Source organism: Sorex fumeus, unplaced genomic scaffold, assembly GCF_029834395.1.
Source record: "Sorex fumeus unplaced genomic scaffold, SorFum_2.1 ptg000042l, whole genome shotgun sequence".
Lineage (NCBI taxonomy): Eukaryota > Metazoa > Chordata > Mammalia > Eulipotyphla > Soricidae > Sorex > Sorex fumeus.
Window position 1 is genome coordinate 8,139,798 of NW_026606099.1, and position 26,708 is coordinate 8,166,505.

General features: G+C 57.6%; 1 protein-coding gene across 1 annotated transcript in view; it reads left to right on the plus strand.

The window, feature by feature from the left end:
- The first annotated feature begins 13,538 nt into the window (after window positions 1-13,538).
- The window catches only part of KRT7 (keratin 7), a 47,367-nt gene continuing 34,197 nt past the window's right edge, over window positions 13,539-26,708 (plus strand). The window contains exons 1-2 of the mRNA XM_056119997.1: window positions 13,539-13,654; window positions 13,759-13,824. Of these exons, the coding sequence (XP_055975972.1) occupies window positions 13,539-13,654; window positions 13,759-13,824 (182 nt within the window). The remainder of the gene's footprint in view (window positions 13,655-13,758; window positions 13,825-26,708) is intronic.

A 26,708-nucleotide genomic window follows, 5' to 3' on the forward strand; every position in this document is an offset into this window, starting at 1 on the left:
CAGCTGCTCCGGTCGCGGGCAGGGCCGGCCGGGGACTGAGGCGCAAACACCTGTCGGACAGTGCTCATTACCCGCCGAGGGCGGGGCGCCGCGCAGCCCGCCCGACCTGTTAGAGGATGGGGCGCCCCGCCCCCGGCCCCGCGCACCCCTCTGCGCGCGCCCGGCCCGGCCCCGGCCGCTCCTGCTGGGGCGCCCCGATCAGCGCCCGGGCGCGGGCTCCGGGGGGCGGGGGGCGCGGCCGGGCGGGCGGCGGGGTGGGCCCGCGGCGGGCGCGCACGGAAGGAGCGGCCGGAGCGAGCCCCTCCCGCCGCGGCCCCGGCGCATACCCGAGGCCTGACGCTGGCCCGTGCGCATCCCCCGGAGCAGGCGATGCCTGCGAGCGAGCCCCGAGTTCCTCACCCTCCTCTGCTCCTCGAAGTAGAACGCCTCTTCGGCCCTCCCCCGGGGCGCCCTCGCTTCCTCCCCACCGGCCCGGGGTCTGTCCCCTGCAGAGCCCCCTCTGCACCCCGCCGCCGCCGCCTGGGCGCAGGGAGGGAGGAAGCGGGCGCAGGCTGGGCCCCTGCATGCTGGAGGCGGCTCCGGCTGCTGCCACCTGGGCAGGATCGTCGGGGCATCTGCATTCCCCGACTGGGAAGTGGCACGAAAGCGACTCACGAAAGCAGGGGGTGCCGTGAGCACAGGCAGGAAGGAAGGCAGGGGAGGGGGCGCCCGACCCGCCTCGCCTCGGTCTCCGGGCTGGAGTTCCCACAACCCCGCAGCTCCGGTGTTTGATGCCCCTGCCCGCAGGGGATGTTCTCGGTCTCCTCCCCTCCCCTCTTCCTTTCCTCACCCCTATTTTTTCTTCTTTTTTTTGGGGGAGGGTCACACCTGGCGATGCTCAGAGGTTCCTCCTGGCTCTGCACTCAGAAACCACTCCTGGCGGTGCTCAGGGGAACATAGGGGATGCCGGGAATTGAACCTGGGTCGGCTGCCTACAAGGCAAACGCCCTACCCGCTGTGCTAGTGCTCCAGCCCCCTCCCCTATTTCTTCTTGAATGTCCAGTGGAGAGGAAAGATGTTTGGCACCCACAGAGACCCCATGGGGACGTGGCAAGAGGGTCAGGAGCTGAGGCCCCAGAAGGAAGGGTCCTGTCCAGAGGCAGCTCTGAGAAGCCTCTTGGGAGTCTTGAGGGGTGCAGGTGGGAGCAGGAGGTCTGTGCTCTGGGGCTGGAGTAAGAGAGAGGCAGTAGGGGCTGGCCAGCTTCACTCCCTAGGGCACGGGGCTCTCTAATGAGGCCATCCACCTCCTGACTCCCTTTTCTGTTGCCGGGACTCCCCCAACAGTGCTCAAGCTCAGTGTGTTTGGGGACCATCAGGGGGCATGCGGGGCCAGGGGTACCCTCAGGGCTCCAGCCATGCTGGCATGTGCTCAGCCACCTGAGCCATCCCCTCCTCCAGAGGCAGCATCGAAGCTTTGACACAGCTGTGGGTGAACACCCGCCCCTCCCCCCCCCCGACCCCTCTGCCCAGGTGACCAGGTTTCCAAGATGACTGTGTCCTCACTCCTGGCATGTGTGGCCCCTCCTCCACTCACCTACTTCTTGGCCCACCTGGGCCTCCCACCAGCTTCGCCCTGACCTGGTATCCGAGTGGCATGTGGTCCGGCTCAGCACCCTGCATCCCTCCATGGGGCCGGCCTTGGCGTGTGGGCCCAGACATCAGCCGATGGGGCAGTTCTGTGCCTGCACTTCTCATGCAGGTGCCTCGACCCTCATGCCCGGCACCTTTGTAGGTACTTTCGATCTCGTGGGCCCCGGCATGCCAAGCGGGGCATCGTGGCCAAGAAGGGTCCTGCACTCGGTGGAGGTTGAACCCTTTGTTAGCGATACGCTACAGCGAGGGTGGGGGGAAGACCCCTCAGACCTGAGCCCTCACATCTGTGACCCATGGCAAGGGCAGTGGGGCTGGAGGGGAGCTGTCTCCTGTCCCTCTGGGCTCACCCCACCCTGGACTTTGAGGCCCGCTGCTCAGTCCTCTGAGCTGACCTATGCCGTTCAGCTGCGACCACCCAGTCCTCTGCTATGTCGACCACTGGAGTCCCACCTTGTGGGACCGTCTCTGGGCCTGAGATCTGGCTGGCCCTTCCTGGAGGGCGGACCGACTTCTTGGAGACGGGGTGGCCACACTGGCCTGGACTCTAGGAGGGCTGAAGTGGGCTGTGGGGTCAGTCTGTGGCTGCCTCTCTGGCCCCTGGCCTCCCTCACCGGCTGGAGGGGCTTTTGATAGGATCCCAGCCAGGAGCCAAGCACCTCCCCACCTCAGGCCTCCCCAGAGTGGACAGGCCCTGCCGCCCCTCCTCTCTGAATGGGCCCCAAGCCCAGGAACAGGGGAGGGAAGCTGAAGTGGCAGCGTGTGTGTGTGTGTGTGTGTGTGTGTGTATGTGTGTGTGTGTGTAAGGGGGGTGATTCTGAGCAGTCCCCAAGCCCCTCCTGGGGCCAGGAGGACGCACAAGCAGCCCCCTCTGGGATCTGAGGGACGGGGTCTTGGGCGAACCCAGAGGGAGGTGGCACCTGGCATTTAGCTTGTGGGTGCCCGCGTGGGCAGAGGCTGGTCAGTCCTTGGTGGTGCAGGGACAGAGACAGTGTCCTCTGCTTCCGACCTTCGTCTCCGGGCTTTGCTCTGCCCACTCATGGCAGGTGGCCGAGCCGTCTATGGGTGATGGAGCAGAAAAGATGGGCTGGGGGCTGGGGGGACAAGGCTGGCGGGAGCCCCCGCCCCCCATGGAAGGGGCGTGTGGGCTGGCATGCCCAGAAAGCTCTTTCTTTCCTCGGGCCTTTCTCTGTCTCTGGGCTTCCGTCCTCTCTCCTCCCAGCTGACTTCCTCCCCACAGCCTTCCGTCCCTCTCCCCACCACCCACTCACTGTCCAGGCCCTGGGGCTCTGGGGCTCTCGGTCCTGGCGGAGGAGGAGCGCCAGTGGGATGGCCTGATGGGAACGGCAACCCTGTGTCACAGTTTCTGCGCTGGCCTGGCCCCCGGGCCCGGCGGGCAGGCCTGGCATGAGGCAGGTGAGCGGCGCATAGTTGCGGGATGAATGTGCCTGTGACCACACGCCAGGCTCCTGGGAGGGACATGACTCCCGGGAAACAGGCAGGAGCCCTTCAGCTAGGAGAGACTTGGAGGAGCTCAGACGTTTCCTCCAGAGCAGGACGAGAGGGTGGGTCCCCTCCTCCAGGAAGCCTTCCCAGCCCAGCCCAGTTTCCGCCTAATGTGTCCTGTCTCCTGAATGCAGGGCCTCACCCAGTCACCTCCTGGGTCCGGGCCTTCTCCCTGAAGAGGCTGGCTCCCTTCTCTGACTGTCCCTTTGACAGGCCTGGTTTAAGTCTGCAGGAGGCAGATGGGGATTGGGGCCTGGGGATGAAGAGCTGAGAGTCGATTGGGAGGACCAGGAAAGGGGGAACCCATGGCAAACACAGAGACGCTGAAACGGCCCAGAAGATACACGTGATAACTTTCAGTACCTGTGCTGCCAACCATTATGCCCAGAAGGAGAGAGAAAGAGGGAAGGAGGGGGGGAGAGAGGGAGAAGGAGAGAGAGAGAGGGAGGAAGAGAGTGAGGGGGGAGAGAGAGAGGGAGAGAGAGGGAGAAAGAGGGAGAGAAAGGGAGAGAGGGAGAGAAAGGGAGAAAGAAAGGGAGAGAGGGAGTGAGAGAGGGAGAAAAAGAGAGAGGGAGGGAGAAAGAGGGAGAGGGAGAGAGAAAGGAAGAGAGGGAGAGGGAGAGAGAGAGGGAGAGGGAGAGAGGGAGAGAGAAAGGAAAGAGAGGGAGAGGGAGAGAGAGAGGAAGAGAGGGAGAAAGGAAAGAGAGGGAGAGAGACAGGGAGAGAGGGAGTGAGAGAGGGAGAAAAAGAGGGAGAGAGAGAGGGAGGGAGAAAGGGAGGGAGAGAGGGAGAGAGGAAGAGACAGGCAGAGAGACAGAGAGAGACAGAGACAGGCAGAGAGACAGAGAGAGACAGAGACAGGCAGAGAGACAGAGAGACAGAGAAGTGCCTGCCATAGAGGCAGGCTGTGGTGGGGGGTGGGGTGGTGGGCGGGAATCTGGGGACATTGAGGTGGGAAACGTACACCGGTGGAGGGACTGGATGACTGACACCTGTTCACAACTTGGTAACTATGTATCTCTCCGTGATTCAATTGAAATAAAATAAGAAACAAAAACTGCCCCAGAAGCTTTTCCAAGTGCCCGGCAGGCCATGGAGGCATGGACGGGGCCTGAGCTGGCCAGGCTGTTGGGGGCAAGGACCAGAGGCCAGAGGGGCGGCCAAGAGCTCTCCAGGTCGGGACAGGGGGCTGGCTGGGGCTAAAGCAGCAAATGGGTCTGGGGGAGAGAAGCGTCAGGAGGACTCAGGCTCATTACAGGACTGTTGACTCGGGGCTGCTGAGCCCAGAGGACAGTGGCCACCTGGAGCAGCCCAGGGAGGCCACAGTCAAGGTCTGGATGACTCCTGGGCCGCTAGTGTGTTGTCCCTTCCACTGTGTGGGTCACCTCCCGCCCCTCCTTTCCTCCCCCTTCCCTCCCGCTCCACGCTGCCAAAGCGGGCCCCTTCCGTCCAGCTGCAGTGCGATGTCCCGCGCCGGGAGGCCTGTTTCCGTCACAATATCTCCTCCGAGCACAGTGCACTGGTCTGTAAGAAGGAGCCGACGTGGGCCGAGAATGCAGGTTCCTAGAGGCTGTGACCTAGCTCAAGAGAAGGGGAAGGGTGGGAGAGACAGTGCAGTGGGGAGGGCCCTTGCCTTTTATGCGGGCAACCTGGGTTTGATCCCGGCGTTGCATATGACTCCTCAAGCCCTGCCAGGGTGCTCGGTGCTCCTGAGCACCGAGCCAGGAGCAGTCCCTGAGCACCACCAGGTGTAGCCCCCAAACTAATAACAACAAAAAGGAGACAAGGAGAGCAGCGGTGGACAGGAAGAGGCGGTCAGGGATGGGAGATCTGGTCGCTGGCTTGGCCACTGCCATTTCCATGACAAATGCTTGTCCTCACTCAGACTCAGTGACTTACAAAATCTGCACAAGTCCCAGGGATGGTGGTGGTGGTGATTGTTATGTATTTGTTGGTTTGGTTTGGGGACCACACTGGCAGTGCTCAGGGCTTACTCCCAGCTCTGTGCTCAGGGGTCACTCCTGGAGGTGCTTGGGGCACTGCAGGTGGTCTCGGGGATCAAACTGGAGATGGTCACTTGCAAGGCCAGTGCCTTGACCCTTGTTCTCTCCATTTGATCCCCTTTTTATTATTATTTTTTTTAAAGTAGCAACTCTTTTTTACAGCTTGAGTCACAAGTGTTTCTCTAACTGTTGTCCCTCTGTCACCATGCCGGGCTCTTGGTGGTCCCCAGCGTGGGCTGAGGCCCCTTTGGAGATGTTGGAGTTCTTGAGCACACAGGCCCTGTGCTGGAGGGAAGCTAATTACACTTTCCTCTCTTCCCAGCACTTAGTCCAATTTGTAGTGATTTGCCCTTGGTTGTTTGCCTGCGCCTGTGCCCCAGCCAAGTGGCAGGACATGGACGCTGAGGCCGCCTGGTTCCTGGGGCCTCCTGGGGCCTCGCCAGCCCCTGGCACTCAGCGCTGGTCACCATTTCCTACTGCAGTGAGGAAGGGCTGCCCTGCAGACAGGACATCCCGCCAGGGGCCATAAGCACCACCAGCTTGGTCTGGGGGAAACTGGCTGACCCTGGTGGAACCAAGTCAGGTGGACAGATGAACTTGAAGGCCGGCCGCAGAGCCCCTGGCCTGTGGGATGTGGCTGCCTCCCTCCTGGGCTGAACAACAGGGCTCCTCTCTGGGGTGTCGTATCTAAGGCGCCCCTAAGCTGGTCAAGCCCCAGGCGCCCCGAGTGGGCTTCGGTGTGCATCTGGGCCAGGGCAGGGCCCGTCTGGTGTTTTCCTGGTCCTGGCTGAGGGGACCAGCCAGCTACCTGGGGAAGCCCAGGCCGTGCCGACTGTGTGGGTGCTGGGTTCACGCCAGCGGCATTTCGGCGGAGTGGCCAGGCCTGCTTCTGGGTGGAGAGGAAAGGAAGGATTGCACAAGGGGAAACTGGCAGGAGGGCCCCGCGCGCACCTCCCGGGCACACGGGCCTGGCCACGACGGGCAGCGCCTTCCAGCTCTTCCTCAGGGAAGCGCCGGGCTCCAACTCTGGCTCCAGCAACTCCTCCCTGCTGTGGGCTGGCGGGATGGTCCCTTCGAGGTACCCTGGTGCTCAGGCTCCCTCAAAGACGCCCCTGCCCACACAGCACCTTCAGGAAGGCTGCCTGGGCAGCCTCTGCGTTTCTGCCGCTCTGGAGTGGAGTGCTCGCTCCTGTTCCTCCCAGTGCTCCGTCCACCACCTGCACTGCTTTCCCGATCCTCTTCAAAAGGGCCTTTCCCCCCGGCACTCACCCCACAGGCAGGATCTGGGGGCCCTGTTGCCCCCTCTCCTAGAGGCCTGGAATCCTGTTTCCTGGAGAAACGGACCAATCCGTGACTCCCAGGCGCCTTGCCCATCACGAGGTGCCACTGGCCTCCCCCGGGCTCCAGGCTGTGTGCAGAGAGTGGGGCTGTGAGCGGGTGTGGCCAGGGATCTGCACTCTGCAGTCTCTTCCGGCCCCCACCTGCAGCCTCCTGGCCTCCCTTCCTGCCTCCTCCCTGGGGCTGCTTTCAGAGAGGAACAAAGAGGCCCGGGAAGGCTGGGGTGGCTGACAAAGGCGACCTGGGGAGTGGTGGGGCAGCTATTTGTGAACCCCAATGTCCCCCCCTCTGCTGTGGTCACTGCCTTTATCTGCCCCATAAGAAAACCAAAACCGTGTCGCTGTTGAGTGATCTGATCCGAGCCAGGAAGGCAGGGGCCCAGGTTGGTGCTGGGCCCAGTGCCAGCCGAGACAGACCGACCAGCCCTGGGAAACTGTGTCCAGGCAGGGAGCCAGAAGAGGCAGCCCCTCTGCCTGCCCCTCCCACCCCCCCGCTCACCCACCCCCCACCCCCCAGAATGTCCCACTCAACTAGGAGGCGCTCCGGAGGCCACAGGATAGCGCGTGCACCCAGGAACTGGCAGGTGGCAAGCCCAGGGGTGGTGCTGGGGGTTCCTGCCAGGCCTCCATGCGGGCCGTGGAGCCCTTCTGAGACGCCCAGTGCCCATCAGGAACCTGAGTGTGTAGGGACTGTCGAGAGCAGGTCTGAGAAGAACCCCCCCGGGCCTGCCAGCTGCGTCTCCCACAGGAAAGAAAGAGGAAGTCCTTCCGGATGTGGCTGGAACAAATTAGCACCCAGGCTGACCGACATGCTCCAGCGGGTGACCTGGTTTTTGTCTCCCAGATCCTGCTGGAGCAGGCCAGACCGCCCCGGACTGTGTTTTGCCGAGGTGTGGGCCCCCACCACCCCATCTGCTGCCTCTAAACACAGTTCCCTGCCTTGGCCACTCCTGTTTGGGCCCTTGGTCCCTGCTTGGAGCCTCAGTTTCGGACAGAGCTGGGGTTGGGGCAGGTCTGGGCCCTGGGGGATGGGCGGAGGGCTGGGGGAAGGCCCCTTCGCTGGGGCCGCAGGATGGAGCCAGGCTGACCGGTGGGAATCTGACAGCTCAGCGGCCCTCTGAGGTGCTGCTGTGGCCTCTTCAGGGACAAACAGTGCCTGGCAACTAATGAGTGTTTTCCTGCGGACGATTCCTCTAGGACGGGTTTATCTTCCTGGGTCATCACTGCCGTACTCTGCACTTAGCAGGGTAATGGCAGCCTGCTCTGAGGCTCCTGTCCTGCCGCTGGCCCCAGGGCCCTGCAAAAAGATGTTGGCTGAGGAGGGGCAGCAGGGCAGGACCCAGCCCCACCCAGGGCCCCATCTCAGGTCACGGGGTATGCTGGAGCCACGTGTGGCTGTCCTCGGAGCACCGGACCCAGGCATCCTACACCCCCTCCGTTTCGCCACCCTCAGCCTCTGCGGTCCCCTGTCCCATGAATCCTCAGGGAGCCCCGGGGAGCCAGGCGGAGTCGAGGAAGCGGGAACCCCACCTGGTTCTTCATCCAATGGCCACCCCGTGGGAGAACGTTTCTGATGGCCAGGGGGAGGAATCACGCTCTTTGTCTAAGGGCACCCCATGAGGTAAGCGGAAAAGCAGATGCTCTCCCCCAATACCCGAGCCCTAAAACCCAGAACCTCCTGGGGAGAGACTCTCACGGCTTCATGGGGCCCCCATGAGGCCCTTCTGGGCAGGAGATGGGGAGAGACTGAGCTCGTGGCTCTGAGCTGAGCGGAGCCTGACGGGGGGCGGGGGGGAGAAGGACTGTGCTCCAGCACCTTCGGAGCACGCAGCCCACCGGTTCCTGCCGCCCATGGAGAACCACGTGACGTTTCAGACCTTCCAACTGGAGCACTGTGTTGTCTTCCACCACTGCGTTCATGGCGATGTGCTCCAGCGACAACAGGAAGCCCCACACCCAGCTCGAGAGAGCTGGACGCGCCTCTCGGCTCCTCACGGTACCTGTGTCCAAGCTGGGTCCCACCTGCCCCTCACTTCCCGCTGCCCCGCCCGCCCACAGTTTCTGAGCTGAGAGGGGTGAGGCGGGAGAGGAGGCTGGCAGAGGCGAGGCTCTGCTGCCGCCCTCCCTGGCCCCTGCTCCCACTCTCCCCTCGGAGCCGGGGCTGAGGAACAGGCCCAGAGCCCTGAGTTCCTGGTGGGGGGAGGGTGTGCAGAAACACAGGGGCTGTGGTGAAGGTTGAACTGGGGAGGGGAGGGGGCTACTCTGAGTGTGTCTCTCAGGGTGGGACGGGACCTTTGGTTCCAGGTATCTGGTGTGGGAAGACCCAGGACCCCAACCCCAGAATGTGTGTCTGTATATAGCCCTGTGTCTATGTCTCCACATGCAGGTATGCATAGAGGTACATGTGTATACATGTGTGTGTGCAAGAATGTGCACGTGTGTGTGCAAGTGTGTGTGTGGATGCATGTACATGTAAACATCTCTGTGTGTAGGCATGCATGTGTGTGTGCGTGTGTGTATGTTTATATGCAGATCTCAGATCCGTGGGCCTCTCTGGGCAGTGTTTTTTGTCAAGCCCCTGTGGGAGTATGTGGACGTGTGCGAGTGCCCACATGGGGATGTGTTTCTGTTTCTTTCCCTGTACACGCGTGTGCATGTGTGTGCGCCTGGGTGGGTCCTCTCACATGCTCTATGGGTGGGAATGAGCGTGTGATCGTGTCAGTGTGTGGGTGCGTGTGGGTGCCCCTCCCGCCTGTGTGGCCCTGAGGGTGAGTGTGTGCGTTTGTGGGGGTTAGTGTGCACCTTTGTCCACTCTGGCTCCTGCCCGTGAGTAGGAGGGGCCGGGCATGGCTGTTACCCTGCGTGGGAGCCCATGAGCTCGGCGTGTGCCCCTGTGTCGGTGTGTGTGAGCACACGGGCGCCCGTATGCAACCGTATGCAAGAGACAAGGCCGTGAGTCTGCTCACACCTCTGGGGGCATGTGTGCGTGTGTGGCGTGCGCCTGTGTATAAGTGTGTGTGCATGTGTGAGTGTGTGTGTCTTTGTGTTTCCTTGGCCTGGATGGGGGGCGGTGGCTCCCTGCACCCCGCCAGCATTGCCTCACCCTGTGACACAGCCACTAATGACTGTTTGCCATTGTCTGTGTGGTGGTGGCATCACCCGTGCTAATGACAGTCTCCCCTGCCTAATGACCTGGCTTCTGCCCCATCATTTGGGAGCCACTGGAGCACTGGGCCTGTGGCCAGAGAGATGCTGATGAGATCAACACATTTCCTGCTGGGGTATCTTGGGGGTGGGGAGAAGCCCAGGCCCCACCTCCCCGGCAGCCCCTGGGTGCCCTTGGGGGCCGGGACTCTCAGCCAGCTGGTGGTGCTCGTGGGTAGGAAACCCCGGATCTGGGCCCTGCCCCCTGACTCCAGAGGCGGCTGCTTGAGGTGGCTGCTGCCCTAACTCCCTGTTGGCTTCTTACACGTCCCCCTGGACCACCAACAGACTCGCGGGAAGCCCCCTGGACAGAAGCTGCCTTCCGCCTTGAGCTCCCAGGGCTTCCTGACCGCTGAGAATCGAGACAGAGCCTCTGAGAGGACCCAGGGCCCAGGGGGGCTCTAGACTGTGGCCACTCTGGGCGACGAGAGTCTGGGGTAACCGGGAGCTTGGAGGGTGCAGAGCAAGTGCCCTCTGGAGGCCAAGGGCCCCTGTGTCTCGTATGATTGGAATGAAGTTAAAATCGCCTCTGGACTCCAAAGAGGGAGCTGAGAAAGGGCTGCTGACCCCTGTCTGTGAACCGGAAGCAATCTGTGTATCCTCTGCTGCAGCTTGGAGTCTGCTCTCTGTGTCCTGCCAAGGTTCCCACTCTCAGGTCTGACTCCTCCTGCCGATAGTCACCTGGCCAAGCAGATAAACCCAGTCAGGCTTCTCCTGCAGCCGTAAAGAAGAGGTTCCTGGGGTTGTGGAGCTGGTTCAAAGGACTGGGACTCCCATGTAGGAGGCCCGGGTTCAATCCCTAGCACCACGTGCTCCCTCAAACACTACTAGGAGCAGCTCCTCGGCACTGAGCTGGGAGGAACCCCCAAGACCTGCCGGTGGTGACCCCAACTCCATACCATCCACCAACTGCAGCCCCACCCCCTGCCGCCCCAAAAAGAAGAGGGTCCTACTTGGTATGACTTGCAGATTACTTTTGGGAACTGAGAACGCTCAAGCACTTCTTCCAGATCAATGAATGGCAATACCACCTCCAGATCCCCCCTCCCCTCAGAGAGTGGGAACGCCTGGACTCTGCCTCTGGAACCAGCTGTGTGACCCAAGATGATAATGTTCTTCTGCAAAATGGGGTCTGATGGTGCCAGCTCAGGCCAATGGACACACTTTGATTTCTATTCTTGTTACTGAGCCCCTTTTATTTTTGTATTTTATTTTGTTTTATTTTGGTTTTTGGGTCACACCTGCCGATGCACAGGGGTTACTCCTGGCTCTGCCCTCAGGAATCATTCCTGGCAGTGCTCAGGGGACCATATGGGATGCTGGGAATCGAACCCGGGTCGGCCGCGTGCAAGGCAAACACCCTCCCCGTGGTGCTAAAACTCCAGCCCCTGAGCCCCTTTTATAGCTAGGTACTAGGTCCAGATTGTGAAAGTCCACAGTGGAGGGGGCTGTCCATGGTCTCCTGGGACGTCCAAGGGAAGGGTTGGAGGTCTCGTTGGGCGGCAGGAGTATGGCCTGGTTCCTGAGGCCAACAGGAAGCAACCTGGTCTTGGAAGAGTTATTCTCTTTCTAGTATTATTAGTTTTTTTGTTTTGGGGTGACACCCGGCAATGCTCATGACTTACTCTTGTGTTTGCACTCAGGGATCAGTCCTGGTGGAATTGGGGACCATATGTGGTGTTGGGATTTAACTGAGGTCAGCCACATGCCAGGCAAACCCCCTATCACCCAGCCCCCTCGGAAAGATGTTTTTTTTGTTTTGGGGCCACCACCAGCAGTGCTCTGGGCTTACTCAGGATCGCTTCTGGTCCAGGGGACCATAACAGAAGCTGGGAATTGAACCCAGCTGTATTGTCACTCTGGTCTCCGTTGGTGTAGGATAACACTGTTTTGTTCTTCCTCAGGTGGCTTAGGTTTATCGGGTCACACCCATCAAAGGACACTGAACTTGTAATGTAAGCAGTGTCCTTTCTGTATGGACACAGGAAGACAGCTAATCTTATGCTCTGTAACTTGGGAGTTGATTGACTCCAAATAATATTGACTCCTGGGCATCTGCTTTCTTGACTCAGTTGCCCTTAGTTCCTAGCACCCCAAAAGCAGGGTCCCGACGAGGGACTGAATGGATCCAGGCCTTGGGAGGGTTTTTAAATGGAGAAGCTTCTCTATGGGAGAAGCTGATCTCGTCCAGATACTCCTGACAGGGTTCCCACTGCCAGACAGTCTCTCCTGGGGCCAGTACCAGTACCTACCCCTGTGGAGAAACTGCCGGATGAAGGACTTTCATCAGGGAGGCTGTTTGATTACCGAGAGGAACAAATCCCAGAGGACAGGCGTCCCAGAGGCGTCCTTGGCACTCCTGAAGGGCAGGGACTAATTCTTCTGCAACACGCGCTTAATTAGATCTGGGGACTCCCAACTTGTGATGACCGTAGACGATGTGGCTTTGTGTGCACATTTGCAAAGCCTGATAGGAACAGACAGATGAATAGATGGAGGGGACGCGGCGTGCAGAGGCAAAACTGGGTGGGGTTGGCTGGGCAAGGCTTCCTGGAGCAGGGGGTGGGGACAGGCCAGGGAGGGACAAGACTTTGCCTCGGCGTGGGGGCAGGCGGGGGGAGGCACCGGGACCTAGCCTCCCAGCGACATCATCTCAGAACTAGCTGGTTCCTGGGAACCCTGGCTCAGGCATGACCTGGTCGCCTGGGAATCTGCCCTGCCTTCTGGGTGGGGATGGTCCAGCCACACGCTTGTCCAGCTGACTTGGTGTCGCTTGCAAATGACACGGAGAGGTGGCGTGGCCCTGGGCTGGTCCTGGCCCTAGGGACACGGGCCCAGATTTGGCTGAAGTCCGATCAGGCGTCTTCCTGTGGGATGTTTTGGGAGAGAGGAGGATGCGTGTGGCAAGGCCCAGGGCAGACTCTGAGGAGTAGAGGGGAGAGGCTATCTTATCATCTCCCACTTTTCTCTCTCAGGGTGCCCGGAATGGGGACAGCACCCCACCCAAAGGAGAAAACTCAGCTTCACAGAGGTGCAGGCTGGCGGGCGCCTGGGCCAGCCCTGCCCTGCACACTGGTCCCTGGAGCACGGGGCTTGGGAGGGGAGGATGGAGCGTGTGTGATGGGGTGATGATGGGGTGGAGATCCAGGGACTGTGAAAGAGGTGCCACTCAGGGCTCCCCTCAGGGGAACAGCGCATCCCAGACCATGGTCCAGGGCGGGCCCAGGTGTGGAGCACTGGTGGGAGAGAGGGAGGGAGGAACAAACCCCGTGGGGGGTCCCTGTAGGAGGGGTGGTGGTCAGCCAGGCTGAGATGCTGGAAGAGCTGGAGCTCCCTGGTGGGGTGCGGAGGCCCTGTGGGGAGTCTAACTGAGTCTAACTGGTCGGAGAGGGCAGTGAGGGGGTCCAGGCCGGGGCTGTTGTGGGGCTTCATTTCCAGCAAGCGGCAGATGGAGCCGGGATAGAAGGAGCCAACCCCCCAGACATGAGGCCAAGGGCTGGGGGAGGACTCAGAGCACTAGGGAGCATCTGGAGGGGGTGGAAGAGGGGGCTGGGGTTGAAGACAGGGGGTTCCTCCAGTCAGCCCTCCCCAGGGCAGCCCAACCTTGGGGCAGAGGCATCTATCTGGGGTTCACTTTATAATTGGCATTTAGGTGCGTGCTGGCTGCAGCCTCCGGAGTGGCGGTGGCTTGAGATTCCTGCCCTGCAAAGTCCCCGCTCGAGATGGACAGAACCAGCCGTGCAGACAGAAGCCAAGGGATGCAGGAGGAGAGACACCACTGGCCTTTGGGGCGGGGCAGCCGGGCATCAGGGGACGGGGGTCTCCGGTGGAGGCCCAGGGATGCTGCGAGCCCGCAGGGATGCCTCTGCTGCAGGTCTTCAGGCTTCCCGCCTTCCAGCTGGGCTCCGTGCCCAGGACGGCTGTCAGCGCCCGCTCTGAGCCAGCGCCTGGCAAACGCAGCCATGAGCTCATGGGGTGGGGCGAGTTGGCAGGTCCTGTCTCCAGCAGAGCCATGGCAGGTGCATGGCAGAGCCCTGGGCTGGCGCCTCGGTAATCTCCCTCCTCCCCGTCCCTTGCAGGGATGTGGCTCCTCCACCCGCCATGGTGGCCTCCTCCACCTTGGGCCAGGAGGAGGTGGAGCTCAGGTTGGCCTGAAGGCTTGGGCTGATGCTTCCGGGGGGCTTGTTCTCCAAAGACGGGCTGGTGGGTGAGCACAGCAGGGAGGCAGTGGGAGCACACGCAGAGCCGCAGAGGACGGTTTTGGGTCCTGCTCTGGGCCCTGGTCTTGGCCGGAAGTTCTTGGGGAAGCTTCACCATGATTTGGAGTACGAGAACGCTCAGGCCCATGTCAGAGCCAAATCTTAAGGGACAAATCTTAAGGGTTCGTGAGGCTGGTTTCCAGAAGCCCCTGCGGGCTCCCCAGCCTCCTCTTCCTCCCCTAGATCGTTAAGTAGGGGCTCTGGAGGCAGGGGGGAGGTGGAGGGGGCGGGCAGGATAAGAGGCACATACACATTCCAGAAGGTGGACGTCAGCTGTAGAGGTGGGTGGGCCTGCTTTTGTTTGGCACCTCCTGAGTCAGACCAGAAGGAAGAGCATCGGGGAGGGGGGTGGGAGACGGCAGCCCTCTGACCTCTGACCTCTGGGGTCTCTCCTTCCTCCTCTGACCTCCGGGGGTCCTCTGAAGAGGGAGATGGTGCCAGTGCTTAAACGCACGTGCCTATGTGTTCCAGTCTCCCGGGATGCAGCTTTCTTTGGCATCCTTCAGTCCTTGAGAGATGTCTGGGCCAGACTCAGTATCTGTGAGGGGAACTGCACTCTGTTCTTGGGTACAAGATAGTCTTGACTACATAATGCTGTTCCTCCAATGTTCGGCAGACCACGGATTCGACACCGGACATTCCCATCCTTCCTCCCACGGGATCTTTTTCTCTGTTCCTTTCCCCAGGAACTGCATTCCCTTCCCCTTTGCTGAGAACGATCCGGGGTCTAGGGCATGACCAGTGCCCGCGGGGAGCCCAGGCTTCCACATGCCTCCCTCCCCCATTCCTCAGCTCCCGCGGCATGGGACCCATCATTTCAAGTCCACACACGCCATGAGCGTGACGCGGGTGACTTCCAGCGTGGGAGCGGCCAACCCACAGGTGTGCCCGGCAGGCTGTGGCCACGTCTGCTTCCGTGTGTCTAGGCCCAGGTCCTGGGTCAGTGGGTCTGCACACAGACCCATTCCCAGGCCAGGTGGCTGCACAAATGATCGGAATCCAAGGATGAATGACCCCCGCTCCTCTGCGTCTAAAGACAAGGCTTGCCCACAGCGGGAACCAGTTTCCTGGGGACACTGGGTGTCAGGGCACCCACGTTCCGGCTCCTTCCTTTAGTCCTGTTGCCTCCCTCATCCGGACAAGCCTCTCTCTCCTCTCCTTCCCGTCTCTGTTCTTGGCTGATCTTTGCACCTTTCAGCTTCACCCATCCAGAACCTTCCATTCCTCAAGGGCGACCTGGCCTGCCTCCACCCTGAACCCACCTTGCGTTTCTCTCCCTTCTCCTGCATCATTAGTAGCTGGTCCTGCTATTTCCCGTTCCCTAATTGTCTGTAGCGCAAATTAATGCTTTATTACTCGATGCTCTAATGACCCGAGTTCTAACCAGGCTCAATTGCTTCCCAGTCGTGTGACCTTGGGCTAGTTACTTAACATTCTTAATCCTCACTTTTATCATCTGTAAAATGGGACAGACATTCGATCCCAGTTTCGGACGCCAGAAGCTCAGAGGAGAGGGTTGAGTTTGAAAAACAAAAACAAGAAGACTAAAAGCTGGGGGGTGGGAGTGAGTGATGATGGAAAGGCAGGCCGGGGTTAGCTTGGGGAGGGGGGCCCAGCCAACAGAAGCTATGCTATTGGCAGTAGGAAGACTTTGAGCTCTTTGGGGAAGGGAGGTCACTACCCTCTCCCTCCTCCCCTTCCTCCCCCGAGTGGGGTGGCCATAAAGTGGCGTGGAAAGTTGCACGAGCTTTGGAGTTGGCAAAACTGGACTTGAATTGGGGCTGGAGCGATAGCACAGCGGGTAGGGTGTTTGCCTTGCATGTGGCCGACCCGGGTTCAATTCCCAGCATCCCATATGGTCCCCTGAGCACCGCCAGGAGTGATTCCTGAGTGCAAGGTCAGGAGTAACTCCTGTGTATCTCCAGGTGAGACCCAGAAAGCAAACAAACAAACAAACAAAAAACTAAACAACAACAACAACAACAAAAAAAAACCAAAAACAAAACAAAAAAACAACCGGACTTGAATTCCAGTTGTACGTCTGCTTCGCTGGATGGGGTGCAGAGATCGGTCACTCCCTCTGAGCCGCCTTGACGATCAGTAAAGCCAAGAGGCCGGCCGGCCCATGGAGTTATGGGAAGGATTAGCTATGCAACCATGTATAAACTGCTTAGCACGGAATCTCATTCTTCCTAAGCGCTTAGCCAAGGCTGATGATACCTGCCGTCTCCGTCATCGACATCATCCTAGCTCAGGGCGGCTCGCACCCTGGCCTGGCTTTGTCCGGCCCCAGCGGGGTGGGGAGCAGGCGCCATCGTTCCTTACCACTGGGAAGCTTCCCTGGGCCAGGGCCCACATGCAAAGTCTCCTGGCTCCATGCTCCAGGAAGTGAAGGGTGGAGAAGTTGTGACATCACCCCGGGGCCTCTGGTCTCCAGGGGCCCTGCCCCTGTGTGTCGCCTGCCCCAAGGACGGTCCCTGAGGCCTCAGGCAGCGCAGCTTGTGAACCTTTATGAAGAGCGGCAGAAGGAGCACCCAGAGTGGAGCAGAGCTGAGGGTGGGCTAGCTGCCCCCTACCCCCACAGCACCTTGTAACCAGCACTGGAGCACTGTTGGGGAGGAACGCTTCCACACCAGCCTGGGAACAGCCAGTGCTTCTTGGATAATACACACAGGAGTGGCTGGGGGGTTGCTTTGGGACGGGGCCAGGCAGGGGAGCACAGGGCGGTGAAACCCCTGCAGGGAGGGTGCGAGGCAGGGGTTGAGGATGAAGAACGGACGTTGTGGTGGCGGAGAGCAGGGCATGGGTTGGGGAGAGGAGTTGAGGCCAGAGAAATGCACAGGGCCTTTGAACGCCACCAGAAAGAGTGAGCACTGTCCCAGGAGCAGCGGGAGGGATGGAAGGGGAGAAACTTGGGGCCCGGGTGTAGTGGGGGTGAAGGAGGCTATGTGCTGATTTCACCCCCTTTTTTTTTTGCTTTTTGGGTCACACCTAGCGATGCTCAGGGGTTCGTCCTGGCACTGCACTCAGGAATTACCCCTGGCGGTGCTCAGGGGACCCTATGGGAGACTGGGAATCGAACCCAGGTCGGCCGTGTGCAAGGCAAATGCCCTGCCCGCTGTGCTATTGCTCCAGCCCGATTTCACCTTTGCAGGAGACAGGTGATGGGGATCTGCTTCCTACCAATGGAGAGGAGATGGGTGTGGAGAGAAGGCGTGGGTCCATCGCGGGGTGCTGAGGTGGGCGTGCATGGGTGGGGCCTGGTGGAGAGGGGGGCGCCGAGATGCACCAGGCTGTCCTAGACGAGAGCCGGCAGGGCCCCGAGGGTGCTGGTGCTGGGGTTCCACCACCCGAGCCTTCCAGCCCCAAAGGCGTCTCGGCATGGGCCCTCAGATGAGATGAGCCTCCGCCCTGAACCCCAACATTCTCACCTGAAAGGGGGGTGGGATAGCTTCCTCCTTACCCCTTTCCCCAACAGCCTCCTTTCCCCATCTGGGCTGAGTTCTGGGGTGCAGAAACCCGGAGAGGCAGAGCCCGTGACCCCCCACCCCCCCCCAAACAATCTGCAGCGGACTCTGGCCATGCCGGCAGTTCTCTTAGAGCACTTTGTGGGGGGCTGGGGCGGGGGGCTCCGTGATCAGGTGAAGAGCCCTTGGATAAAGTCAAGGCCCAGCGCTGCTCTGTGGCCTGAGCCGCTCGCAGTGCCTGACGCCACGAGCACAGGGCCAGGGCTCCCCCAGGCCCGAGGACAGGGCGACGGGTGACAGTGGAGGCTTAGATAAGGGCCGAGCCCCGGAATTCTCCATCCTCAGATGTCTCCTCACCCAGGGCCAAATCCGGAGCGAACAGTCCGGTGCGGTCCACCGGGCAACTCGAACTTCCGGTGCTGACTCAGACCGAAGTCTTTCCCCACTTGGGGGAGCAGCTGGGAGAGCAAGATCAGAGATGCTCACCCCCCCCCCCCCCACCCCGCCTCTTGCTGGAGATGGTCCTCATGGTCCTCATGTGGGTCAGGCAGGCTGGGGCGCTGCAGGGCTGAGGCTGAGTCCATTCCCCGGGACCACACCCTGAGGTAGGCTGGGGCCCGTCCTCCCACCAGAGGAGGGGGCAGCGGTGAAGGGGGAGGGGAGGGAAGAGGGACGATGGAAGGGAGGGGAAGTGGGGGAGGGGGACAGAGAGAGGGAGGGGAGCAGAGGGGCGAGGGAGGGGAGCCCTGAGTGCCTTGGTGGAGACTGACTTCCTGCCTTCCCTCCCAGGTGCCTGGCCCTCCAGAGCTCGCCGGGGACCTCCCTCCTCTGGAACCTGCCCTTCCCTTTGATCCACAGTTCCCCCTGCCTCCCGAGTACACCCTTGCCCTCTCAGTCCCTTCTCTTGGGGTGGCCGGGGGTTTCCCTTCTGGAGGCTCCTAGCACGTCCTGGGCACATGTGCAATTCCTTTGGTGTCTCCCAGCCTCTGCCCTCTGACCCACAGAGGGGAGCTGGACTGTCCCCCAATCTCCAGAATGCCCCTGCTGCGGTCTGGAGAGGGAGCGAGCCCCGGGCCGAGAGCTGCTACCGCCCTGCACCCACTATACCAAGCCCCTGTCTCCCTCCGTGTCCGGTCCACTGTCCCCCCTCCTCTTGGGCTTTGTCCCCCCACCATATCCCTCCATTCTCTCCCTTTCTCTCTCCACACTACCCCCTCCAGTACTTCTCTTTCCAACGTCCTTACTCCCCCTGGCTCTTCCCCTGACTCGGTTGCCCCTTCCTGAGCTCAAGCTGAGTCTCTCCTAGTGATGCCCTTCCAGCATGTATGTGCGGAGTCCTTCCTCTCTCCTCAAGCCCTAAGACATGTGTGGCCCCGGCCTGTGGCCCCAGGGTGCCACCTGCTGCCTCAGGTCTACTCCAGGGCCGGCTCAGCCCTCAACCTGCCACTCACAGCCAGAGCTGCGGCCAGAGCAGCGGCCCCTGCAGGTGAGGCTGGGAACTGCGCCAGCTCCACCTCCAGTTCCCCCCTCCCCCACCCCCACCCAGGTTAGTCGGCTTGTTGATCCGTGCACATGCACAAGTGGTCGGCGTGTGGGCATCTGGGGAGAGTTTGTCACCCACGCACGCAGGTGTGACTGGCGTGTGGCACGCTACTGGGTGTTGCAGAGAGCGCAGGCCTGTGTGCTTGTGTGTGAATGGGTACAGCTCTCAGACTTGTGTCCGTGCTGAAGTCCATGCCCTTCCAGCAGTGTATGTGCAGAGTCCTTCCTCTCTCCTCAAACCCACCTGTGAGTGCCTGGGTGTGTGTTAGAGGAAAGACGCCCGTTTCTGCGGGGACCCGAAGGAGCCGGCGAGGCCTGCCTCTTGGGAGCACTTAGGTCTGGGCCCACGCACGGTGGGCACTGAGTGGCAGGAAGAAGGTGGGGCATGTGGGAGGGTGCCTGTGTACCTGTCACAGACACACCCGTTTCCCCTGCACTCACGGGGAAGTGTCCAGGCACCAAGGAGATGAGACGGGGTGGGGGGAGGGCACACGACTGTGTGCGGACGTGTGGTGATGCGTGCCTCTGAGCCTGGAGGTGGGGCTGGGCTGAAAGGGGAAGTAGTTACTGATTTATAAGCTTTCAAAGAAATGTCTCAGCCCCAGTGGGGCCCCAGACACAGAGAGTCCGGGCATAGCTTGGGCCTGACATCAGCCGGCACCCGAAACCACAGGAATGGCAGGAGGCCGCCTCCTCCACCTGCTCCCGCCCCCCCAACTTGGCCGAAGGCCAGTGGGGAGTGACCACACCAGCTGGGGGAGGGGGCTGACTCAAGTGAAGTTCAGTCAGCAGGAGAATCCTTCCCGGCCACTAAGGCACCTGCCGGCAGAAAGGCACATTCTCCTCTTTCTGTCCCGTCAACCTGGGGGCTTCAGCCTCCCTTTCCTAGCCAGCCTGAACCCCACTGGGAGAGCTGAGTTTGCTTCCTGCATGCTGGCCTCCCAGATCTCTTAGCTCTGGGGGGAAGAATGAGGGGAGATATGGATGCCCAGGGTGGCTCTGTGGACCTCGGGGGTGGGGGGTGCCTGAGGTGAGTGCCTGAATTTGCTGTGTGAACTCCCCTCTTCACGATCCTCTCTGAGCCCGAGTTTTCTCCTTCCTAGATTTTTAATTTTTCTGTGTTTTGACCACACCTGGCAGTGTTCAGGGGTTATTCCTGGCTCTGTGCTCAGGGGTGACTCCTGGCAGGGCTTATGGGACCATTTGCAGTGTCGGAGAGTGAACTAGGCAAGCCACACACCAGGCAAGTGCCTTACCCCCTGTGTGTCTCTCTGGCCCTCCTCCTTTCTGGGAAAGGGCAGAGAAGCCCCAACAGGCTACCAATAAAATGTTGCCTTGTGCCTAGTGCCTGGCACGTGCTCAGGGAATGAGGGGTGGTGAGAGTTGCTGGCTGCCTCGAACCCCCTCCATAGCTGCCCCTGGACCGGTGATGAGTCAGCGGCCCCTGGGCAGCAGGAATCTTGGATTCCCATTCTGGAAGCATGAGTCAGGCTCAGGTCAGGGAGGGAGGTCACACCAGGGTCAGACTCTGGACGCAGGCAGGAGGATGACGTGCTTGAGTGCCACCTTAGCCAGATGCCAGTCGCTGGATCTCTGGGGCAGGGGAAAGTTGGGTCCTGGGGAAGAACTGAGACCCCCAGCTCTGTGGGCAGAAGGTACGGATGACAGACGCGGTTCAGATGCTGTTCTGAGAAGGCCCCCAAGGCTGGTCTCTCGAAGCTCTGTCTCTGACCCTCGCCTCACTCAGAACTCCCTAGTCCAGCTTCTCATCAGGCCCAAAGCCCACGGGTTTCCCCAGGTCCCAGTGGTTCCATCAGGAGCGAGAGGAGTTTTGTCTTTAGTGGTCCAATGTCTACCCTGAGACTGAACTCTTCTGCTCCTGCACATTTGGGCTCAGGGTGATTCTTCCCTCCACTGCTGGGTGAATGCCCAGGGACTACAATGGGCAGTGGCTGGGCACAGGGTGAGTGGAGGGGTGTGTGTGTGTGTGTGTGTGTGTGTGTGTGTGTGTGTGTGTGTGCGTGCGTGCGCACATGCATGGAGGGTCTCCGGGCCTCGAGGGAGCCAATCTATAGCCACACCAAAGCCTGTCTCCAACCACAGACTTGTCTCTGGGGCCACTGCTTTCCTGGGGCCCGGCACTTTCTGATTTTTTTACAGTTTTTGTAACTGTGTGCCCTCCTCGGTAACCACACACGAACTCCAACAGCCACATACCCTCTGGGATTCAGGGCGAGCGTTTTTCCTTTCTTTTCTCTTTGAGTCACATTGGCTATGCTCAGGGGTTCCTCCTGGCTCTGCACTCAGGAATCACTCCTGGTGAGGCTCAGGGGACCCTGTGGGATGCTGGGAATCGAACCCAGGTTGGCCGCATGCAAGGCAAACGCCCTCCCCGCTGTGCTATGGCTCTGGTCCCTAGGATGAGCCTTTGCAGGTGAAAAAAACAAACCGAGATATCGTCGCCACTCAGATCCCAGAGGAACAGCTGCTACTGCCCTGGTGCTGGGTAAAACGGGCCCAGGTGATGCTGCACACTTGCCTCAGAGCAGCTCACCTTTGCACAGACTCCATCTCAACACACGTTTCCTTGCCGTTCCCGACTTTCTCAGAACAGCCTCATGGAGACTTGAAATCTAGTGTAGAACCCGTTGCAGTGAGCAGAAGACCGGGAGCAGCCTTGGCCCGCGGGAAGCTCGGATCCAGGGCAGGGCCTGGCCACCCCTCGCAGGGTCCCGGGAACTGAGCCCGGGCAGTGCACAGAGGCTCCACCACTGAGTTGCAACCGGTAAAACACGTGTTTACTGTGTCAACAGCACAGCGGTATCGGACACCAAAGACCATCCTCTCCCGTCCTCTCTCTTCCGACAACTCTCGCTCTCTGGGGCGCCTCCTTCCCTCACCCGGCTGTTGGGGCCTGCGGGAGGGGTGGGTGTCGGGGGCTCAGAAATAATCTGGATTTGCTTCTCCTTTTTCTTTTTTGGCTTGGGCGGGGGGGGGGGGGGCGGGGAGGAGACGCATGGTGGTGCTCAGTGCTTACTCCTGGCTCTGTGCTCACTCCTGGCAGGATTTGGGCAGTGACTCCCAGTAGGCAGCAGTAAAGCAAGTGCCTTAACCCTGTATTATCTCTTTGGCCCACCTCCTGCTTCTGCTTCTCCTTCTATCTCAGGGCTCCTACCCACTGCCAAAGTCTTGGTTCTGGGATCCTGTGGGCCGTGACCCAAGGCAGTGCGGGCTCTGTGTGCGCCTGGACGCAGTGGTTTGCTCTGGCCACACCCACCAGAAGGTCCTGAGCATCAGGACTAACAGGTTTGGCTACAGCCTTTGTTCTCAGGGAGATAAAGACTCAGAGCTTTTGGTCTCAGCCAATAGCTGGAGCTTTTCCTTTCCTTTCCTTTCTTTTCTTTTCTTTTCTTTTCTTTTCTTTTCTTTTCTTTCCTTTCCTTTCCTTTCCTTTCCTTTTCTTTCTTCTTCTTTCCCCTTTGAATCATTTCTAACTTAAGACAGAGTGGCAAGACTGGTATAAAAAAAATAAGGAACAATCCACACACCCCAACCCGCCCACCCCAGCCCCTAGCCCCAAACGGTTTGAGAGCAAGTAGCTGATCGCATGCTCGCTGTCCCTCCACTGCGTTTAAGTATGTTCCTACCACAGGGGCATTCTCTAACTCAACCTCAACGAGTGTCAAAATCGGGATGGATTGGGGATCGGTCCTTGACTGCCGTCCAGTTCTTCGCGGGGCATTGAACCCAGGTTGGCAGCGTATGAAACAAGTGCCTTAACCCCATTCAAGTTTGACCAGCTTTGGGGTGAAAGCATCTAGCTCAGAAGGTTCCTGCATTTGTTTGTGCTGTTTGCCGAGTCTCGTTTGATCTGGTACAGTTTTGATTTTCACCGTCTTGACACTTCCCAGGATGATAAGCCAGTTATTTTGTGGAATGTCCCTTGTTTGAGTGGGTGCAGTCTGGGCAGGAACTCACAGAGAAGGTGTGTTCTGCCTGGCCAGGTTAACTCTGAGACTGCCAAATCTCTCTCCCGTAAATTACTCTTGTCCTTGTTGTAATTAAAACGTGCTCTGTGGAGAGGTACTTGGTAAATATCCCGATTCTCAGTACACTTCCTTCTCCTGGTTGTGGCACCGCTGGTGTTCTGGACTGAATTTTGATTACAAGCGTTGTCAAATCCATTCCCCTCTCTACATTCACTTCTTCTGTATGAGGGGAAAAAGGAAAACACCTTTTCTTTTCGTAATATGCATTTATTTATATTAGCGCAGAGTCAGAAATTTCTTGTTCACTCACTATTTGGGATTTTGGGAGCCCATTCGAGCTGATGTCTGTTTTTTGTTTTTTTTTTTTTAATTTGTCCCTTCCACTCTTTTAAGCACTTCCTAACTTTCTGGTACAAGCCAATCTGCACTGATCTTGTGACTTCTCTGTCCAGTCCTGTCATTAGTCATTTCCTCAAGGTAATTTAGTTTTTTTTTTTCTTTTTGGGTCACACCCGGCAATGCCCAGGGGTTACTCCTGGCTCACGCACTCAGGAATTGCTCCTAGCAGTGCTCGGGGGACCATATGGGATGCTGGGAATCAAACCTGTGCTGGCCATGTTGGCTACTTGCAAGGCAAATGCCCTACCCGCTGTGCTATCGCTCCAGCCCCTAGTTTTTTTGTTTTGTTTTGCTTTTTTTTTGTAGTCAAGGAACCAGGATCTGGGTAAGCTCCTCGGTTTTGAAATGTCAGTGAATTTCTGACCCTTAAACCAGGAGAGAATGTTATCTGCAAGTTTTTACATTCCAAAGCAGTGATTCTAAAATCTAAAATCTATACGAGTGAATGGCATGGAGATAAAGAGGAAATTTATGATATATTTATGAATTAAACATAATTTTTTTTCTTATTGGGTCACACCCGGTGATGCACAGGGGATACTCCTGGATACTCTACACTCGGGAATTACTCCTGGAGGTGCTTGGGGGACCATATGGGATGCTGGGGATCAAACCTGGGTCGGCCGTGTGCAAGGTAAACCCCGTACCCGCTGTGCTATCACTTGAGCCCGATTAAACATAATTTTTTATAGAATCTAAGGTGTCTTCAATGGAGGGAGTCCGGGGGCACATATACATATATGTGTATGTGCACATAACAATGTGAATGTATGTATCTTATCTGTTTTTCTTAAACACTGTAAATCCACACTTACACTTTTGGTCTCAGTCTCAATCCCAGCACCACATAATTCATTCTAGTACTTTCTGTTTTGAGGTCACACCCAGGGGCGCTCAGGACATATGCCTGGCTCTGTGCTCAGGGTGCCCAGTCTTTTGTACTATAGCTCCAGCTCTCCTTCCAGTTTTCTCTGTCTTCCTTCCTGTGTGTTTAAGCAATCCTGGCTGGCAGCCACTGTGGTCAACACAGATGTTCTCTTTCTTCTTGGGAACAGCAACTCCTCCACTGCTTTCTGGCTCTGCTGCCTGCTTCTTTCAGCCCATTTACTCATTCTGGGATAGGATTATGCAGGGACTAAGGCAGGGAGGCAGCAGTTGGATTTTTCACTGGCCAAGGAAGTATTGCTTGTTCTGGTCCTTAAGACATTTCACTCAAAATTTGTTCTTAAAGGCCCGGAGACCTAGTACAGCAGGTAAGGTAGTTGCCATGCATGTGCCTGACCTGGGTTTGATTACTGGTACGATATATGGTCCCCTGGGCCCTGCCAGGAGTGATCCCTGAGCACAGAGCTAAGAGTAAATTCTAAGTACTCTAGGTGTGGCACAAAGAAACCAAAGCCAACCAACACCCCTCCCCCAAATCCTTATTCTTTTTTTTTTCTTTTATTTTTGCTTTTCGGGTTACACCTGGCGATGTACAGGGGTTACTCCTGGCTCTTGCACTCAGGAATTACTCCTGGCGGTGCTCAGGGGACCATATGGGATGCTGGGAATCAAACTTGGGTTGGCCGCGTGTAAGGCAAACGCCCTACCTGCTGTGCTATCTCTCCAGCCCTGCAAATCCTTATTCTTAAATGTAATAGTTATTATTAAAATATCAGATTGTATGATTAATATGTAGAAATGAAAAAAATCACCCATATTTTACCACTCCGAATACAGTCATTGTATTTGGTTTTACTTAGTGTATTTCAGTTTCCTTTCAGTGTGTGTGCTTTATTTTAAATGTGATCATAGCTGGAATGTTGCTATACCTTTCCATCTCAATGTACAAGTAAGACAAGGATAAAAGCATCACTACTTAGTAATTATCTGAACGAAATGAAATACAAGTACATGTCAGGCTCTATATTGATTGTTCTCTTTCTCATCTAATTCTTCACCCAGCACTGTGAAGTTGGAGATTTTCTGGTGTTAGGCGTAAATAAATCTAGGCTTAGAGACAGTGTCCAAATCTACATTTCTATTAAGTGGTGAAATTATGATTGGAATTCATAATTCAGGGAACCCTAACTCCAAAGTATACCTCTACCATATGTAGGTAATATTGTTTTTTTTTCTTAATAGCACAATAATCACTATCCCCATAGGCTTCATTTAAAGTGTGAATGTATTATACTAATGAGGAACTTCAACAATCCACTCTACTGACCTATTGTAGGGTATCTGGGCTTTTCTCTCTTTATCTAGCTCTCAGACAATGTCACAACGTACATATTTATAGATTTTTTGAACTAATTGTTTTCTAAAGGATTGACCTAATTTGAGACCACTTCAAAAGATAATGACATATTATTATTTTTTAAAAATAAACAACCTTTGACCCTCATTCACTGCTGGTTGGAATGTTGACTGGTCCAGTCTTTCTGGAAAACAATATGGTCACTCCTCTAAAACCTAGAAATTGACCTTACATATGAACCAGCAACTCCACTTCTTTGCATCTACCCAAACAGAGAAAGAAAAAATTCAGAAAAGGCATTTGTATTTCTGTGTTCCTTGGAGTATATTGTTTACAATAGCCAAAACCTGGAAACAACCTGTGGTCCAAGAACAGATGACTGGATAAAGAAGCTATGATACACATATGATACATATACACAATGGAATATTACTCAGCAATGAGAAAGATGAAATCAGGCTGGATCTAGGGAGTATCATATTGAGTGAAATTAGAGGAGAGAGACTGACACAAAATGATCTCTCTAATATGTGGGATGTAAAGAAATATAGTAGGGGAACAACAGATACCCAAAGGCAACAGGAATTGAGAACTGGTCTTCAGTAGGAAGCTACCACAGGAGAGGGAAGGGGGGATTATGGTGTGTGTGTGTGTGTGTGTGTGTGTGTGTGTGCACATGCACCCTGGGGGAGGGAAGGAGGGGAAAGGGAGGACACTGGGACAGTGGTGGAGGGAAGTGAATGCTCTAGGGGAAAGTGTGGCTAGGAATTGTGTTATGCATGACACCCTATCACGAAGCCCTACCGTTAACCCTGGCCCCCAAAATTAAAAAAAAAAAGACAACCCTTTAGCAGGCAAGATGTCTCTTGATTTAGTGTATATGTGACTTTAAATATTTTTTTTCAAGAAATATTTCAAAGGTACTTTCTGTTATCCAGGAATGATGGCAAGAATGGAAGAGACAAAGAGATTTTATTGTGTAACTGAGTAAAAAATTCAGTCTCAAAACCATTGAACCCACAACCGCAGCAACTGTTTTAGGGGCTCTCCTGGTGACACCCTCACTGCCAGGCTGATGTGGGTTAAATACCAAAACAATGATTTTATTTAGTCACGCAGGAAAACTGCGAC